General features: G+C 42.2%; 1 protein-coding gene across 5 annotated transcripts in view; it reads left to right on the plus strand.

The window, feature by feature from the left end:
* PCNT (pericentrin) overlaps positions 1–17749 on the plus strand; it is a 78628-nt gene that overhangs the window by 58997 nt on the left and 1882 nt on the right. For all 5 annotated transcript variants that reach the window (XM_051787148.1, XM_051787150.1, XM_051787151.1 and 2 more), the window contains 14 exons: positions 109–263; positions 2459–2656; positions 2908–3081; positions 3698–3893; positions 5686–5899; positions 6401–6551; positions 8332–9045; positions 9670–9947; positions 10205–10304; positions 12427–12591; positions 13308–13546; positions 14656–14744; positions 15438–15597; positions 16997–17124. In XM_051787148.1, coding sequence (XP_051643108.1) covers positions 109–263; positions 2459–2656; positions 2908–3081; positions 3698–3893; positions 5686–5899; positions 6401–6551; positions 8332–9045; positions 9670–9947; positions 10205–10304; positions 12427–12591; positions 13308–13546; positions 14656–14744; positions 15438–15597; positions 16997–17124 — 2961 coding nt within the window. The remainder of the gene's footprint in view (positions 1–108; positions 264–2458; positions 2657–2907; positions 3082–3697; positions 3894–5685; positions 5900–6400; positions 6552–8331; positions 9046–9669; positions 9948–10204; positions 10305–12426; positions 12592–13307; positions 13547–14655; positions 14745–15437; positions 15598–16996; positions 17125–17749) is intronic.

Here is a 17749-nt window from a genome sequence, read left to right on the forward strand (position 1 = left end):
CAGACTGGGAGAAGATATCATGGTTATTTTGCAAGTGGTTGTTCTGGTTTCAGGTTCTTTTCATATTTATAAAACTTGTGGGCATGGGGGGGTTGTCTGTTCCTTCAGATACCAGCTCAAATTTGGCAGCTAAACTAAAGCAGGAGCTCCAAACATCAGACCACCTGGATGCCAGTGTCATGGCTTATCTGCGGTACTGTGGAGCGTTCCCAGATATTATGGAATCAATGAAGGAGAAGGAAGTACTTTCACCACAGCTGAAGGTAATGTATGATTAGTACAAGCAGAGCAGCAGATTAAAACTGGACAGCGAAAATGAAGTGCTAACAGGAAAGGGAGTTGGCTGCTACATTTACACTGAAAACTGCCCTGTAATGCTTTAAACTTTGAGTTGGTTATGGTTATGGTTCTTGAGTCATTTTTCATCTCTTGTGGCAAAATTACTGGCATTTGCTTGTGCTTGCTGCAACTGAACTAGTTTTGCTAGGGCAGCACTGGTGATGTTTCAGAATGTGGTGGTTCAAGGGCTGGTTGATCTGTTTTATGGGTTTGTCTTGGAGGCTTCATAGATAGCTGTTTCAGGAGCAACCATAGCTAGCTGAGATCATACTGCCCTGCCTGTTCTTGTCATTCTGATGTGATGGAGAGCTGTGGAAACACCTTTGCAAGTCAGTTCAAGGAGCATGAGGAATACACAGAAGACTGAGCAGTGAGTGCTCACTCTAGACAGAAAGCTAAGCTGAGGAAAGTGTGTGCCTGGCATTCTTTGGTTTGGTGAACAAGCTGAACAAGCTCTTAGCCATTCCAGAAATTCCAGCTGTGGAAAGGGAGAAATTCTCACCTATGAGGCTGATAAGTGCAGTAGGTTATAGTGAGTTCTTGAGTAATAAGAAACTAGAAGAAATACACTTCCTAGAAAGTGAGTGCTGCCTCCTAATACACTTAGCAGGTTCTTGCAGCTTGCTCAGCACAGTGTAAGAAGATTTGTGCAGTGCAGTAAGGCAGTGCAGGGGCAAGGCAAGCCTGAATTCAAACTAACTTCAACTGACTGACACAAAACTCCCAGGATGAAGGAGACTGGGCCTTCATCGCTGCTCGAGTCAGAAGGAGGAACCTTCCCCTGCCCTCTGCAGGGGCCCTTCATAACAGATATGATGTTCTAGGGTTGGAGAAGGAAGAGCATGTGGAGTAACTGGAGTGATCCAGGAAAAGCCAACCATGCAAAGCTGGTGCAACCACCTGCTGGCATTAGAACCAGTGCTACCAGAAAAGCACATAAGGTGTTTATTAATTGGAGATTCCTTACTGAGAGGCACTGAAGCACCCAGTGAGGGCCATGGGGCACTGGCACAGTTTGTGCAGGGAGGTGGTAGATCCCTAGAAGGTTGGATGGGGCTTTGAGCAAACTGAACTAATAGAAGATGTCCCCCGTGCCCATGGCAGGGGAGGTGGACTAGATGTGGTCTTTAAAGGTCCCTTCTAACTGGAAACCATTCTATGATTCTGTATCTAAAAAACCAATAATTCTCTAAAGCGTAGTTCTCAGAGACGTCCTAGAAGAGTGAATTTTATTTTACCTTAAGTAACAGATTTATTTTTTTATTTAGTTTCTTTTATGGATCATCAATCTATACTTTACTGGCTGTAAGATCTGAGTGCATATTCCAGTACTAAATGTTTTGTTTAAACACTTTACTTGTGCTTCTGCTGTTATTGTTCACTAAAGGTTCTATTGGTTCTTGAAGTAATCACTATTTTGGTTCCAGTGATGGAAAAGCAACTCAAGTTGGTTCAAAAGTTAAGTCATTCAAATAAGTGCAAGGAAAGAATATCAAGAGTTAAAGAAAAGTACTCTATGTTGTTGTTGTTGTTGTTATTGTTGTTGTTAAAGTGAGTAGCAGTGAGGAACAGCTTCACATGGAAGCTGGCATATTTCTAATGAGATGTGTGTAAGAAAAGGACCTAGATCTCCAGTGACCTTCCTTGAAAAGAGGCCAGGAAACATCTGTGCATGATGTAATAGTTTGTGAAGAGGGAATTTATTTAAAATATATTATTTGGCCTGACAGTGTCAGAGGAAACAATTTCCACTGTGTAAATTATTAAAAGTGATTATTTTGGGAGATGTTATTTGTACATAATTGGCTAAATTAAGCCAAAGTTGTCTAAATACATAATTCAGTTTTCTGGTGGTTTAGCTACATGGCTTCAGACTTGACAGAATTTCATTTATTCCCAGGAAGGTTAGCTAAATAGTTCAGAAACAACACAGTGAAAGTACAGCCCTCTGGCATAATTGTATATTAATAATTTATGCTTAATTGCATATTAGCGTGTTGATGTACACAGCCACCTTATTTTTGTAGTGCTATCCCATTCTGTTCTTACACTCTCTCAGGATGCTGATGCCTGTTTCCATTTCTGGTTTGTTTTTTTTTTTTTTTTTTTACCTTCTCAGACTGTGCTGAAGATGGTATACGAGGAGAGCCGCAAAATATTGGCTTTGTCAGAACATCCCTTTGGTTTCAGGGAGCTGAAGGACGTTCCTCAGACCCAAACGGCGCTGGAGGGCTGGCAGAAGGAGGGCTTAGCCCTGCTGGATGCTATACAGTCCCTGAGGGATTACCTTGGCAAGGTGGCAGAGAGAGGAGACAAGGTATGGCAATCAAATATCCTTTAAAGCAGGGTAACCTGGTTTTTTATATATAGAAATGTATATTGTTATGAGGTTTGTGTGTGTGTGTGTTAGGAGTAAGGGACTCTTTTCCTTTCTGAGATTCAAACAGTACTCTTTAAACACTTTTGGTCTGCTTAAGTTAACAGGTATACTCTTACACAGTAAAGGTATGAAAGACACTGGGTTAGAGATTGAGAGAGATGCCATTTAAAAAAGAATTATTTTAACAGGAAACTTCAGGTGTTGCTGCTGACTGGAGAGGAGAGCTTCTGCAAGCAGTACAGAGCGTGTTTGAGAAGGAGAGAAGCGTGTTGCAAATTGACTTGAAGTCTCACTTCTCCAATCCTGCATCTGGTGATGCAGGTTCATTAATGGAAAAACTGGAGTATATAATGAAACAGCAAGTAAGAAAATCTCTTAAAGTGTTCTGCCCATAAATCACTTCTTTATTCCCTGTTATTTCTTTTAAAGTTGTGCTTTGGTTTTTTTTTTTTATTGCTTCTATTGTTAAATCTTATCTTGTGTATTAAAACAGATGGTGTGGGATCAGTAGGCTTTTAGAGTCTCTGCTTTTGTACCATTTTTCCCAGACTTTGCACATTGTGCTACAAAGCCTATTGGTTATTTTAACTGACTCCAGAAAGACTGGAATAGTGAGTAAGAAATATTTGATAGAATTCTTTCCTTCCCTCCCATTTATCTAGAGCTTCACAGACCTCTCTTGCCAAGGATATATATTGAACTAATTCCGAATCTGGGATTTTTTTTGCTGATAATATTTAGTTTTTAGGTTGTGGCCAGATAGTCTGTAGTAACTGTTATGTATTAAACAATGTAAAGCAAGTGAAGTGGGGGTTTTCTTACATAATGTTAACATTTTGAGTTAATATGAAGCATAAACTTTATACAGTGCTTTTGTATAAAACTTGTACTGCTGCTGGAACCCTTTCCTTAGAGTTCATCTTTACAGAACACATGGAAATAGCCTTGTGGATTGAACAGGCCTTGGTTTGTTTCCAGGAGGAGCAGAGGCAGATGGTTGTAGAGCACCTTTTCTCCTCGGACCGGAATAGCTTGCTCTCGGAAATCCAGGACCTTCGAGCTCAGCTCCGCATGACACACCTGCAGAACCAGGAGAAGCTCCAGCAGTTACAGGAAACTCTTACCAATGCAGAAGATCATGGGAACAAACAGGAGCACCACCTTCGGAGGAAAGGTAACTCTTATTATCTGTCTGCTGTGTCAGTTCTTTCTGACTTCTGCGTCAGTTCCTTTTTGCCTTGAAGGTAAAAAGCAAAAAAAGATGTTTTGCAAAGAAGGGGGTGCTGTACAGTTCTTCAGTTTTACTAATGCACTCAGGTTGCTACGATGTGAGCAGAGGAAGGGATTTTTCTTTCTAATATCAGTAGTAAAGACAAATCTGTGAAAAGCAAAGAGAAAGCCAGGCAGAGAGGGACCTGGGAGTTTGGATTGACAAGAAGCTGAACATGAGCCAGCAGTGTGCCCAGGTGGCCAAGAAGGCCAATGGCATCCTGGCCTGTATCAGGAACAGTGTGGCCAACAGGTCCAAGGAAGTGATTCTTCCCCTGGACTCAGCGCTGGTGAGGCCACCCCTGGAGTGCTGTGTCCAGTTCTGGGCCCTCAGCTCAGGAAGGACATTGAGGTCCTGGAGCAGGTCCAGCAGAGAGCAACAAGGCTGGTGAAGGGACTCAAGCACAAGTGCTGTGAGGAGAGGCTGAGGGAGCTGGGGCTGTTCAGCCTGGAGAAGAGGAGGCTCAGGGGAGACCTCCTCACTCTCTGCAACTCCCTGACAGGAGGGGGGAGCCAGGTGGGTCTCTTTTCCCAGGCAACGATCAGCAAGACGAGAGGGCTTAATCTTAAGCTGTGCCAGGGGAGGTTTAGGTTAGATATTAGAAAGAATTTCTTTACAGAGAGGGTGGTCAGACATTGGAATGGGCTGCCCAGGGAAGTGCTGGATTCTCCATCCCTGGAGGTTTTTAAGACAAGACTGGATGTGGCACTTGGTGCATGGTCTAGTAACTGCAGCGGTAGTGGATTAAGGGTTGGACTTGATGATCTTGAAGGTCCCTTCCAACCCATCTGATTCTATGATTCTATGAAACTTTAAAATAGCTTGAAGCAATAGAAGCCTGTATGTTTTCAGGAAATTGTTTATATATATGTTTGCTAGTATGGAATCACAGAATCATTTAGGTGGGATAAGACCTTTAAGGTCGTGGAGTCCAGTCATAAACTTAACACTGCCAAGCCCACCCCTAAACCATGTGCCTGGCTAAATAAGCAAGCCTGGTTTTCACTGCAGGTTCCCTTTAGATAATAAAGAAACCAAATGCAAGTGTCCTTGATCAAATAAACATATCTCTTCAAAGCAAAGCACTGCTTTTTCCTTGTTTTTGCTTTTTCCTTTACTATCATTCAGCATCCAGCCACTTAAAAACTTATTAATACCAACACATGCACTGTCCAATAGAGGGAATTCTCTGGAAATCCAGAAGTTTATTGCTAATTTTGTTTACAATAAACATATTTACATTACATAATACTGCAAACATAGGTACATTCATTATTTTTTAAATACTTATCAAATGGCAACCTCCAAATTTGGGGAAAGTTGTTTCTAGTACTGAACAGAGCTGGCAAAAGATAGGTTTTATTTAGTGATTCGTGTCATAAAATAGGTCTGTAAGTGGATAGGTTTGCTTGGGGTTTAGAACCCATTAGTAACAGGTTACTTACAGTATATCACAATCATAGAGTCATAGTCTCACCCAGCTTTCATGTTCTGCTTGCTTTGCTTGGTCCATTAGCAGCAGAGCTGCAGTGTGTTTGTGCATCTTTCCTTTCATGTTTTGAAAGAAATTAATTCTCCAGACAAGAACACTTTAATACAGCTGATTTTTTTTTTTTCCCCCCAATTTGAATTAGTGTGACATAATATTGTCAATTTATCTATAATATAAGTAAGTGTTAATGTTTTCTTGTCCTAGTTGAATTATTGGAATATAAGCTTCAGCAGGAAAAATCTATTGTAAGTGACTTGCAGAGCACTCTCTCCGAAGAGCAGAAAAGAGCCTCTGGAACGTGTGATCTCCTGAACCAAGAAAAAGCAGCCCTGAAATCAGCACTTCATGAAAGTAAGCAAGAGAATGAAAGGTTGCAGAAATCCCTGGAAGAGCTTCAGAGGGAAATAAATCAGTTACGGTGAGAAGTAGATTTATTAATTTATTTGATTTATCAGCAGGTCTGAGAGAGCTTTGTAGTAATTGGACACACAAATGGCTTAACACTTGGAAACATAGGGAGGAAAACTAACCTCTCTCACTTTTCTGGGATATGTTTTCTTTATTAGCTTCTGTCATCCCTGGGTATGTTTCCTTCCCCACTCCCTTCCTAGTGTATGCCAATGTTTTTCTTTCCTCTCACAGGACAGCAGCTTTGCTCTGCCAGGACAAATAACTTCTCCCTATCTTAGTTGTTACTAAATAGAGCAATTCTTCTAGCTTGGCTTGCAGGGAGGTAAATGATTTCAGATGCTAAATAGTTGCGACTTGAAAACTGACTCTCTTTAGAAAGAGCAGAGGCCACCTTCAAGAAACAGGTCAATAGACCAACTCAGAGAAAACAACCCAAAATGTCATGTTGGCAGTTGCTGGTGAAGGATGTTTTGTTCTGAACACAGATATGTCATTTTGAACTTGGCAGTTTTGAACTGGAAAAGAAAGGAAAGGATTTGGCAGCTGCACTCGGAGACTTGCAGGCTGAACAGCTGAAGGAATCTGAGCTCCGAGGTTGGTTTGAGGAACAACAGCGTCAGCACAGGAAAGCAGAGGATGAAAAGACAAAGGCTCTGGAGGTAACGCCCAGTTCCCTTGGGGCATGATGTTAACTAGCAGGTTACTTATGCAATCTTTTTTTTGTTTAGTAACTGTTAACCTCCCCCAAACCTCTTCTGAATGTGCACAGCGCATTTTTTTCACAGAATTAAAGCTTTCAGTTACTTTCATGAATTGCACGTGCAGAAATAAACCAAAATTGTAAGCCTTTCCCCCCACATCTTCTTGGTGTTTTTCCCTTTCCCATTTTCTGTTTTCAGCTGTTGTGTACTGCCCCTTGCTGAGCAGGGACAGCCAGATTCTGCAACTGTGGAACGACACCCTTAGTTCCAGAGCAAACTTGCCATAAGGGTGTGACATGTATGATCATTGAGATTATAAAGAAAACCACCCATTGATACATAGGCTTGGCAGAGAGCAACTGGAGCCTTTCCAATATAACATTCATTTTTGGAGGTTAAACAAAGTCTTGTTCCCTTCTAAATTGAACAGAAGACAAGTGAACAGCTTTCTCTCCAAGACTGTGATAGCAACGACTCAGTGCTTTTAAAAAGCCTACAGTGACTGGAAAAGGAAGAAGATTTAACATAAACTATTTTTTAAACTTAAATCCCCAAACTAATCTCTATCAAAGAACTCCAAACAATTCTAATTAAATGTCACGAGGAAACACAATTCTGACTATTTCCTTGTAGCCTGGCTTCTCCCATCCCCGTTCTGGTAGGTGTTTAGGTTTGTGGATGGGTTTTGTTGGGATTTTTGTTATTGCTGCATGGTAGGACATGTTGCTAACATCCTCCATCTTTTTGGAAAGCTGCTCATGCAGGGAGGGCAGAGACCAGGAGAAAAGTGCATTGCCCCAAGGGTAGTTGTACAGCAGATTAGTCTGGCTTTCACAAATCATCTCTTAAAGCCCTGTTATGGAATGGGGCTGCTGCCACTTGGCATCTGACCTGGCTTTCTAGGAGAGGAGAGGGAGAGGTGGTGCTGGGAAGAAGAGGCAGGGTAAACCCCCCTCCTAGGACAGCAGTGCTATGTCTGACTGTCTGCAAGTGCCTCTTCAGTCTCTGCCTTTCCTTCTGAAGAGAGGCTGGCTCCCAAAATGGACCTAGGGATGGATTTTAAACTGAAAGAGGGTAGATTTAGATTAGGAATAAGGAAGAAATTCTTCCCTGTGAGGGTGGTGAGGCCCTGGCACAGGTTGCTCAGAGAAGCTGTGGCTGCCCTATCCCTGGAAGTGCTCAAGGCCAGGTTGCACGGGGCTTGGAGCAACCTGGGCTAGTGGAAGGTGTCCCTGCCCATGGCAGGGGAGTTGGAATGAAATGGTCTTGAAGGTCCCTTGCAACTTAAACCATTCTGTGATTATTTTTGTCAGTCTCTATGCTTTAAAGAGATGGGCTGCAAAATCCCAAGGTTTTACATCTACTCTTACTGCTTAGATTTTTCTTTTTAAAACAACATGAGTTATTGCTGCTTCAGATGTCACTTATTAGTGGGAATGAGTGATGCAAAGAATAGTGATTTCCTAATGAGGCTTTTACTAATTGAAGAAGAAATAATGTACTGGCAAATATATTAACATGACAATCTTTGGGTTTGTTACTTGGTGCCAGGTTGCTAATGGGCATTTTTCTGTTACTCATAGTTTTAAATTCATCTTTTAATACCTGAACTACCCTATTGTAAGTCTTGAATATCTTCCTGGTTAAAACAGGAGGCTGGAAATTGCCGAATGCCAGCCAGCCCCACAAATGAGTGCTTGTGCTGGGATATTGATGTGTTCTCCCCTGTCCTGCCCAGGAGCTGCAGGCTGCCCTGGACGTGCAGGCGGTGCAGAATCGGCAGCTGGTCGTGTCCTTGGAGCACGAGAAAACGGTGACCGATAATCTCCGCAAGGAGCTGCAGATCGAGCACTCCCGCTGCGAAGCGCTGCTGTCCCAGGAACAGACCAAACTCCGGGAGCTACAGAAAAACTTGGATGCTGAGAAGAGCCGTTCGTTGGAGCTCCTGGATTCCTTGAACCACGAACGTGTTTTGACAGAGCAGTTGAGCATGAGAGTGAAAGAAGGTGCTTCCTGTCAGCACAGGGAGCTGCTGCTGGAACAAGCCTTCGTCCAAGAGCTCCAAGCCCAGCTGGAAGAAGAGAGGTCCCGGACTGTGGAGCTAGCTGCTCTTATTGAGAAGATGCACCAGAAGGCCGTTCAGTCCAAAAGGCAGCTGGAGGCTGAGGTACAGATGTGCTGTGAGGAAACCCAGAAGGAGAGGGAGGTCAGCGACAAACTGCGAGCCACGCTGGAGTCTCTTCAGGCTCAAAAGCAAGAGGTGATCCGTTCCTTGGAGGCCCAGAAGGAAAGAGAGGCCAAGATGAAAGCTGACTGGGAACAACTGCAGTCGCTCTTCAAGATGCTGAAAGAGCAAGATAAGCATAAGAAAGAGGAGAGGGAGAGAGAGTGGAGACAGCAGCAACAGACAGAGCTAGAGAAACAGGACTGGCAGAGAGATCAGGAGAGAATGGTGAGAATGTCTGTGTGAGTCTTGCCTTAGATTGAAAAAGCCACCCGTTGGTATTTAGCCCTGTGGATGATGTTCTTTAATTGAAATGTTTCCCTCTGTTAAACAAAGCATTCTGGAAAACGCATTAGATGAGCTCTTTTCCTGCATTTCTCAGTGCTGTTTTCAGGGAGTTGTGTCTGGGTTTATTGTTGACAGAGGTTGATCTTTATATCTTTACCTGTGCTGGGAATTGCTGGTTATTCACAGGTGGAGAAGAATAGGGGTTAAACTATACAGGATGGGACTAAACTGGGTTTCATGCCATTGCCCTTATTTTGAACTGGGCTCCTAATCATGGCTTGTGACAGTATTGGTTTCATCCTTCTAGTTTCTCAGCTCCTTCACTTGTAACAGAGGAGAGAGGTTTACAGGCTCTGTGGAGACTTGCCAGTAGGAAGGTGGATGGAGTTAATGCCCACTCCAGTGTCATTAAATGGCTTCCTGGTGGCCCCTGAAGGCAGTGCTCTAGGCCTTCCCCCAAAAGTGATCTGTGAGTTAAGGAACACCCAGATGGATATGCTGGTTAGGTGTGATGTCTGTGTATGCATAAGATGCAATTAACTACTACTTACTCTGTTCAAATAGCAAAACTTGGAACGGCAGCACCAGAGGGATGAACAAAGAATTAAAGAACTGCAGAAAATGCTGGCAGTATTAGAAGAAAGAGAAAGAAATCCTCCAACTCCAAACTGTCAGCAAGAGCTGTTGTGTACCTCAAACAAAGATGGGAATGCCAGACAGGCTGTGACAAAAGAAACTGGAAAACCCCATTTGCAGCAGCAGCAACAGCTGGAGAAGATAAGGCAGCAGTTGCTCTTTGTAGCTGTGCATCTGAACGAGTTCATCTATAAAACTCTAGATAAGTGAGTTCATAAAACAGTGGTTTACTTTCCATCCTGCTTCTTAACCTGTGTCAGTCATGGCTGAGAGCCCCGTGCTCTTTTAATTCTTAAAAATTAATGGAACTTGCTAATTTCTGTGTTTTTGGTAGTTTGTGTGATGAATAGTGCATGAGTAAAGCCTCAGAACTTAAAGGTCATCCAGTAGGGAGAAAGAATCAAATGTGCTTTAACATTATTACAAATCAACCTGATACTGAAAAGGTATTTCTTTTTAACAGAACGGTTCACGATTGGTCTGCATCAAATGATGAAGCTGTGGCCTCTTTACTACAGACCTTAAGGGAACTAAAATCAGATTTACTGTCTCCTGCATCTCAGGTAAGGAAAATAGCATGTATTTGTTGATTATCACTAAGGTTTTCTGTATTCTTTGGATTGCAGCACACGTGTAAGTTGATTGATTGATAGATTGATTGATTGATTTTCCTCCCTCCCATTTGTTTTTGAATAAAACATTCTGAGGAAAATTCTGGTTTGCCTTGGCAATGGGAAAGAAGGTGTACTCCTGTACTCACACTACCATTCTAGTAACAAGTTTTAATATCCGACTCTTGCTGTTTTGTTGTACTCCAGGGTCTGCTTCTGACAGCAATTTTTTCTTAGATATGTAGCCTGTCCAAGGATCACAAGCCCTGGGATGTGTTGCTGCAGTGTCTTAAGCATCCAGAGACAGTTGTTTTTCATCAAAATGTCAAGTACTTTCCAAAAAAGCACAATAGTGGTTTGTCACCTTGGGAGGGCTCTTCTGACTTATATTTGCAGTATTGCAAATATTTTACACAAGCCCAGGGATTATCAAACACTGAGCTCAGGTCTATTGATACAAAATACATCATGAAAACATAACTTTTAGATTCCATCTGATTCCCCATATAACTTTGCACTTTTATGTCTTTCTCTTGTAATAGACAGAGATCTTTTACCACATTTCAGCCAAAATTTAGGGATTTAGGGCTAACAGTCTTTGGCTTCTGTTTGATTCAGATTTCTATTCTCTCACCTGCTTGATCTCTAGAAAACACAGCTTTGAGAAGGAGTTATGGACTGTCTGATACATGAAGATGGTTTTATAGCTTCTGCCTTCCTGTGCTCTTGTAGCACAAGTCTAATGTGTGACAAGCTGCCTGGGCATGTTGTAACTCTCCCTGTGTCTACCTGCTTACAAAATACAGTAAATATTTTCCTTCTGTCAGCTTTGCAGTCACATAGCTACATAGACTTCTCTGCTCTCTTTTCCGGCTTGGATTTTTTTTTTTTTTTCCTCCACAATCACCTTTTCCTTCAGTCTCCTTCCTGAATATCTCCTTCCTTTAATGTACTGAACCACATGGTCTGGAGACCAAAGGGAATTCACCGCTGTTATCTCTTTGAGTTGTGATAAATGGGGGAATAATGGACAGGGAACCTGGCAGAATGACAGAGTGAAAAATCTCTACCCAAGTGAATATGGAGTCATCTGGTCAATCAGATGCCACGTGGTGCAGTGGATATCAAGTGCATAGATGAATCATGTAGAACTCCTTCAGATATTTCAGCACAACCTTGTTAGGCTGTAATAAGTTGCTAGGAGAAACTGGGCTCAGTTGTGTATACTTCTCTAATGTATAGATTTTATTTCAAGGGATAAAACATTAACTGCCTTAAATTACTTTTATTTCTTTTATGATCTACACCATGCACTGATGTAACTGTTGACCATTACATTTGTAGTTGATACAAAGAGGGTTATGAAGGCAGAACTTTCATGAAGAGTTGGACCTGGAGTCCTGAGTCTCATTCTTACAAGAGATGACTTACCACAAAACTTAATTTCACAGAATCACAGCATGGTTTGAGCTGGAAGAGACCTTAAAGCTCATCTCGTTCTACCCCTTACCATGAATGGGGACACCTTCTACTAGACCAGGTTGCTCCAAGCCCCATCCAACCTGGCCTTGAACACTTCTAAGGATGGGGCAGCCACAGCTTCTCTGGGCAACAGTTTCTAAGGATTGAATGTGATTTTTTTTTTTAAGAATTTATTTCTGTAGATGCTTCACAGCTCGGTTTTGCTGTATGTACAACTTGTTTTTGCATGTACACAGTCATCTTTCTTCACAATTTCCGTGTTGCCTGTGGATATAGAATAAAGTCAGATGATGTGTTTCCCTTTCAAAAGGTTCAGGAGACCGTTATTAAAGGGAATGGGATCCCTGCAAGGCTGATCAGAGAAGAGATAGCTTGATGAACAAAAATTCCTTACTTCTTAAGAAGGGCTTCTCATGCAGTTCAGTTTCCTATTGTGCTGTTTAACACCTGAATGCCATTGCTGATTTTCAGGCTCATTATTATTATGTTTTAATTTGTCATAAAGTTGGGGTTTACTCGTTTTGAGATGTTCGACTGTGGAAGTAATGTGCAAAACCCATCATGGCCCACTTCCTTTTGATTTCTGTTTTAGATCAGATCTACAGGTGATGGTGACTCTGTTCAAGAGCTGGAAAGAGAGGCTTGGCAGCGAGAGAGGAACGTACTGCAGAACGCACTGAAACAGGCTGAATCCCAACTGGCAAAAGCAAATGCTGAAATTGAAAACAAACCAGTGGTAGAAACTTCCAATCCTAAGGTAAAATGATGGGGATGGCCAGAAAAGGGGCTGTCTGGAGCTTGGAGAGCCGTCAGTGTCATTTCAGGAGATGTCATTTCAACCTGATTTGCTGGGGATAAAAGGATCTATCAGATGATGGTATTTATCTTTCACTTATTGCTGCAATCTTCAATTGCTGTTTTAAAAAATGATTTTATAGATTAACAGTTTTATGTATTATTTTAAATTAGAAACTTTCCCCATATATACTTCATCAGAGAAGTTCCTTTGGAACTTCCTTGGTGGCAGACAGACTCTTGCACCAAAAGTAACCTGGATCTTTGGACTTTCTACTTGTAAATGAGAGGGAAACTCAGATTTCTTGTCTAAGCATGAAAATAGAAAACACCCATTATTTTTAAACCCCACCCCACTAATCTTAAATACTTTTTAATCTTGATTGTAATCAAGTCTGATAGGCATCTCTCCCCACATGATTTCTGGCTATTTTTTTTTAAAGCCCATTTTATTTTCTTTGTTAAAGAGTTAAGCTGTTTTAGAGTTTTGAGTATCACAGTTTTGCTTGAAAGCAGTCAGGACATTTAAGGCAGTCTGGCACTCCAAACTTGGGTGTTCTTTACTTGTGTACAGAATTGTATCAACCTGGATGTTTGACCTGAAGATAGCTTGTTTGTGGCTGGGTTTTTGCAACAGCAGCTGTGACAAAATCAGAAATTTTCCTTTTCTTTCTGCAGTTGCAGAGATTATACAGGAAGTACATTCGAGCAGAGAGCTTTAGAAAGGCTCTAGTTTATCAGAAGAAATACCTCTTGCTGCTTCTGGGTGGATTTCAGGACTGTGAGCAGGCAACCCTCTCTCTCATCGCCCGTATGGGGATCTACCCCTCGCCTGCAGACCTGCAGCTCTCTGGGTCCCGGTCCCGGCCTTTCACCAAGTTCAGGTGTGCGGTCAGGGCCATCATCGCCATATCAAGGTAAAGCAAAAACACTCCCTGTCTCTCATACGTGGTGTTTCCTTGGGAATTTCAAAAGTTGGTAGCTCCTGTGGCTTGTCCTGCATTAATGTTAAGCAAAAGCAGTCTCCAAAGCCGTTTCAAACGTGACTCGTTGTCCGAGTTTGATCCATATTAAACTAAAGATGTATAAAAAAGGTCTTTAAGGTGAAAGAGGGTAGATTCAGATTGGATATTGGGAAGTATTGGGCTGTGAGGGTGGTGAGGCCCTGGCACAGGTTGCCCAGAGAAGCTGTGGCTGCCCTGTCTCTGGAAGTGTCCAAGGCCAGGTTGAAGCAACCTGGCCTAGGGGAAGGTGTCCCTGCCCATGGCAGGGGGTGGAATGAGCTGAGCTTTAAGGTCCCTTCCAGCCCAAACCATTCCATAATTTTGTGAAAAAGCTGCAGTATGTTTTGGAACCAGTACACAGCCATTACAAATTGAAGTCCTTTCAGGGCTGACCTCCTTGGTCTCCCTGGATAGTTTGTCTTGTATCAGAACGTGATCTGTCAGGGACAGTTCTCTCTGGAATCCAGCAGCCTGTGTTTCCTTGGGCATGATTCTGTCATGCTCTGTCACTACCAAATGGGTTTTCTTAGCTGTTTGTGAGACAATATGCCATCTTCTAATGGCTTTTAAGTCCATTTAATAAAAAAGAAAGTAGTTTTAAATGTAATAAGTGGTTATTTCTGAGCGATTTCCTTGTCTAGTAAAAACGGTTAGTAGCAAGTTTCTTTCAGGAGATGACACAATGTCTTTGACGTGAATACCATAATGATGGCAATATCAGTAGTGACCTCCAAACTCCTTTCAGGTAGGAAGAGCTGCCACAGAGCTCTCTCTAGAGATTAGGAACAGAGAGGAGGAGCACAGCCAAAACAGGCAAGCCTTTCCAGCAGGTCAAGGATCATTGCAGGGTAAAATGGGATAAACCTACATTCCAAAGACTGAAGTTAAAGAATTCTCCCTTCATTCCCCCAGGGATTGTTACTTACATTGTTTAGTGTATTCTATACCAACACAAATAATATTAAAATTTACTGTATTTTTCTGTATTTTTAATTCTTGTACAAATTTGTTCTCTTACTAAGGTTAAAGTTTTTGGTGAAAAAGTGGAACAAAGTCGGCAGGAAGAGCGCACAGGGTGAAAGCATTTCTCACAGTGTAGGAGGTAACACAGGTAAGTGTTTGGACAAGTGCGTTGTTTTTATTGTAATTTCTCTTTAGTGATGTGTTTCATTTGAAAGTGTCAAAATCTGTTTATTTTGTGGAGCAGATGGATGGATGGTCTGATGTAGGTCAGTAAGGACTTGAGTTACTTGAGGAACAGTTGACTGTTCCTTTGAGTTACTTATGGGTGTCTTTGTAAGAATTTCAACCAACATCTTAATACATCACCCAGTACTTTGAACTGTCTCCCTTAATGTAATATTCCATTACTTGTGCCTTTTCAACACTAAACAAAATTCAGATGAAACAGTGTATTTTGCATTACCTGATACTACATAATTTTCATTGTTTCTAAATTGCTGGGAATATTTATTTTTAGAAAAAGCACCAACTTCTTGCATAAGCCCACTGTCGTGTGATTCCTAGGAAACTTGAATGCTCAAATGCTGAACTTTCTAAAACCTCACTACAAAATAGCGTCAAACTTCTGTTAAATGTGGTTTTTAAAAAAAAAAAAAACCACAAAAAACCCCCAAACCAAACCATAAAACCAATTAGCTGTAGAAAGTGTATTTATCTGCATTCAAACCCAAACTTTACTGTATTCTGCTGTGGTTCTCATGGGTGTATTGGATGTGGTTCTGACAGCCTGTTCTGAATGGTTCCCAGCGCATGTTTTTTAACCCTTTCCTATTTGCCACAGCCTCTGGTGCTAGAACAGAAGTTCTGAAAGAGCAGCAGCCCCTGGCTGTTCCCATCAGCTCTCCCCCTACCCGGGACAGGGACATGGGGCTATGCCACAGAACCAGCATTGCAAGATTTGGGAGCCTCTCCCCCCGATCCTCTTCCCACTCGCACAACAGGTCAGTCGGACATCCCATAGACAGCCTTCCATAAAAATGGAACCACTCGTTAAAGGAGGGACTTGAACCAGAAGAGCAGTTTGTTTTCCTAGATCTAGTAAATGTTTTTATTTCTTTCAGGATGGTACAGGAGAATAAAGCTTCTTGTCTGCTTTAAGCATCGTGTCTGATGTTCTTGGACTGAAAGCATTCCTAGTGGTGTTCCCCAATTTAATTTGTGCAGAGCACAGAATTTACAGAGGCTGTGTCTGCTAGCCTGCTCTGAAGGGCAATTCTTGTTGCCTTTGCAGGAGTTGACATGGGAGGTAGCTGGTCTCAGTCCCATCATCTTGGAATGTGTTCTTTGTTTCTTAACCTCATGGCTAAATTAGAAACTCCCAACGATCAGGCAAGAATTTTCTTCTAAATGAAGAAAAAAAATAGCAGCAGAGAAGTAGCTGTGGTGATCTAGGGATACGCAAAGTCAGGAGATTCTCCAAATTATTGTAGGTTTTTTCAGCATTGCTGACTGATGTGGGGCACAGACAATGCTTGTCGCGACAGCCAGGTGGTGTTGTGGTTTGCATGGAGTTTAACAAAACATCTTGGAGAGTTGGAGACCTGCAAGCATTTCCCAAAAGACTTAATTCTGCCCCACCCTGTTCCTCTGTCATGACACGTGTCTGGCTCTGAGGGCCCTGCCAAGGACAGTCACCCGTGTGGTATGTAACAGGAGGGAAATAGCAGTGCTGGCTGATGCTCAGTGTGGCTGAGTGAGTGGCAGCTCAGGTCTGATGTGGATCCGAGGTAGGCTAAACAATGCCTGTTGCTGCTCTTGTGTCCTGGCAAAGCTATACAGAAGGAAGGGATGGATAGGAGCTACCTCCTGCTAATGGAAAGGTGCAAGGAAAAGGAGTAAATCCAAACTACAAATAGCAGTGTCCCTTATGTCTGCTAATATTTGGAATTTGTTGTTAATGCCCAGAAGGGAGACCCATCTAAAGGGGCCCCTTTTTCAACCTTGGCCTTCAAGGTAGTATTTTCCCTGCTGAAGAGGAGCATGCACACCTTGATGCAGCTCCTCCTTGATCCTTCTGTACAGAGGGTCTTGTCTCACTTGGCCATTTGGACTCACTTCTAACTGCATCTTTCTTACCCAAGGGACTTTGTGTTGTGGTTAAGTAGAGAAAGATTCAGAGATACTCCAGCTTTTACCAAAACATCCTTTCTTTTGACTCCCCTGTATACAAAGCTACCCAGTCTGTATTGTTGTATACATAACTTTTTGGTGGTGGTGGTGGTGTTTACTATTGTTCCACTTTTCTTTGCCCGGAATTCCTGCCTGGACGAATTTAACTTTACTGTGTATATTTGAGACTACAGCATGAGAAGAAGAAAATAATTTGTTTTCCTTTTTAAGATTGCATCCGTCCCCAAGTTCAGCTTCAGAAAAGTCACTTGTGCCACCTCACGATCCCGAACGATCACTCACAGAATACATCCATCGCTTGGAGGTTATCCAGCAAAGACTGGGGGGGATGCAGCCAGGTAAGAACCACCTTCTTGCCCCCCCAGCTCCCAGAAGCCTGGGTTGATTTTTGCAAGGTTCTGTTGATGGAGAGGTACAGAGACAAGGCAGATGATCAATGTGATCAAAGGAATGTCCAATTTATTATTTAAATCAGTTAACTTTTATACAGTTTAGTTTGTTCAGGGTACACGCTCGCAACAAGGTGATTGGATAGCTCAGTCTGTGCACGCATCTCATGTCTCCAGTTTGTTGGACCTGATGTTCTGTCTATGTGACTTGAAATCATTCTTGGCATGCAAAGCCCTTCCTAATTAATCTGCCTCTAGGGGCTTTCCGAAATCTGCAGGTGTACCTTTATCTCTAGTTTCTCAAGGCTTTCTCACTATAAACATACTATATTCTCAAACCATATAACTAGACACACAGCTAACGAGTATAAACACCGCATATTTTCACACAGTCTGTAAGTATAAACATTACAGCTTACAGCTTCTGAAGCAATGTCAAGCAAGGCCTACAGAATGCAGAGAAATTGTTCAGAGAAATCTCTTTACTCCGGCCACAAGGTTCTTTGTACATATTGCCCATAAAGAACATCATTTTAGTGAATAATTATAATTATTGGTAGGGGATGACTAAGTA

This window comes from Manacus candei, unplaced genomic scaffold, assembly GCF_025592945.1.
Source record: "Manacus candei isolate 608988 ecotype Guabito, Panama unplaced genomic scaffold, ASM2559294v1 h1tg000023l, whole genome shotgun sequence".
Classification (NCBI taxonomy): domain Eukaryota; kingdom Metazoa; phylum Chordata; class Aves; order Passeriformes; family Pipridae; genus Manacus; species Manacus candei.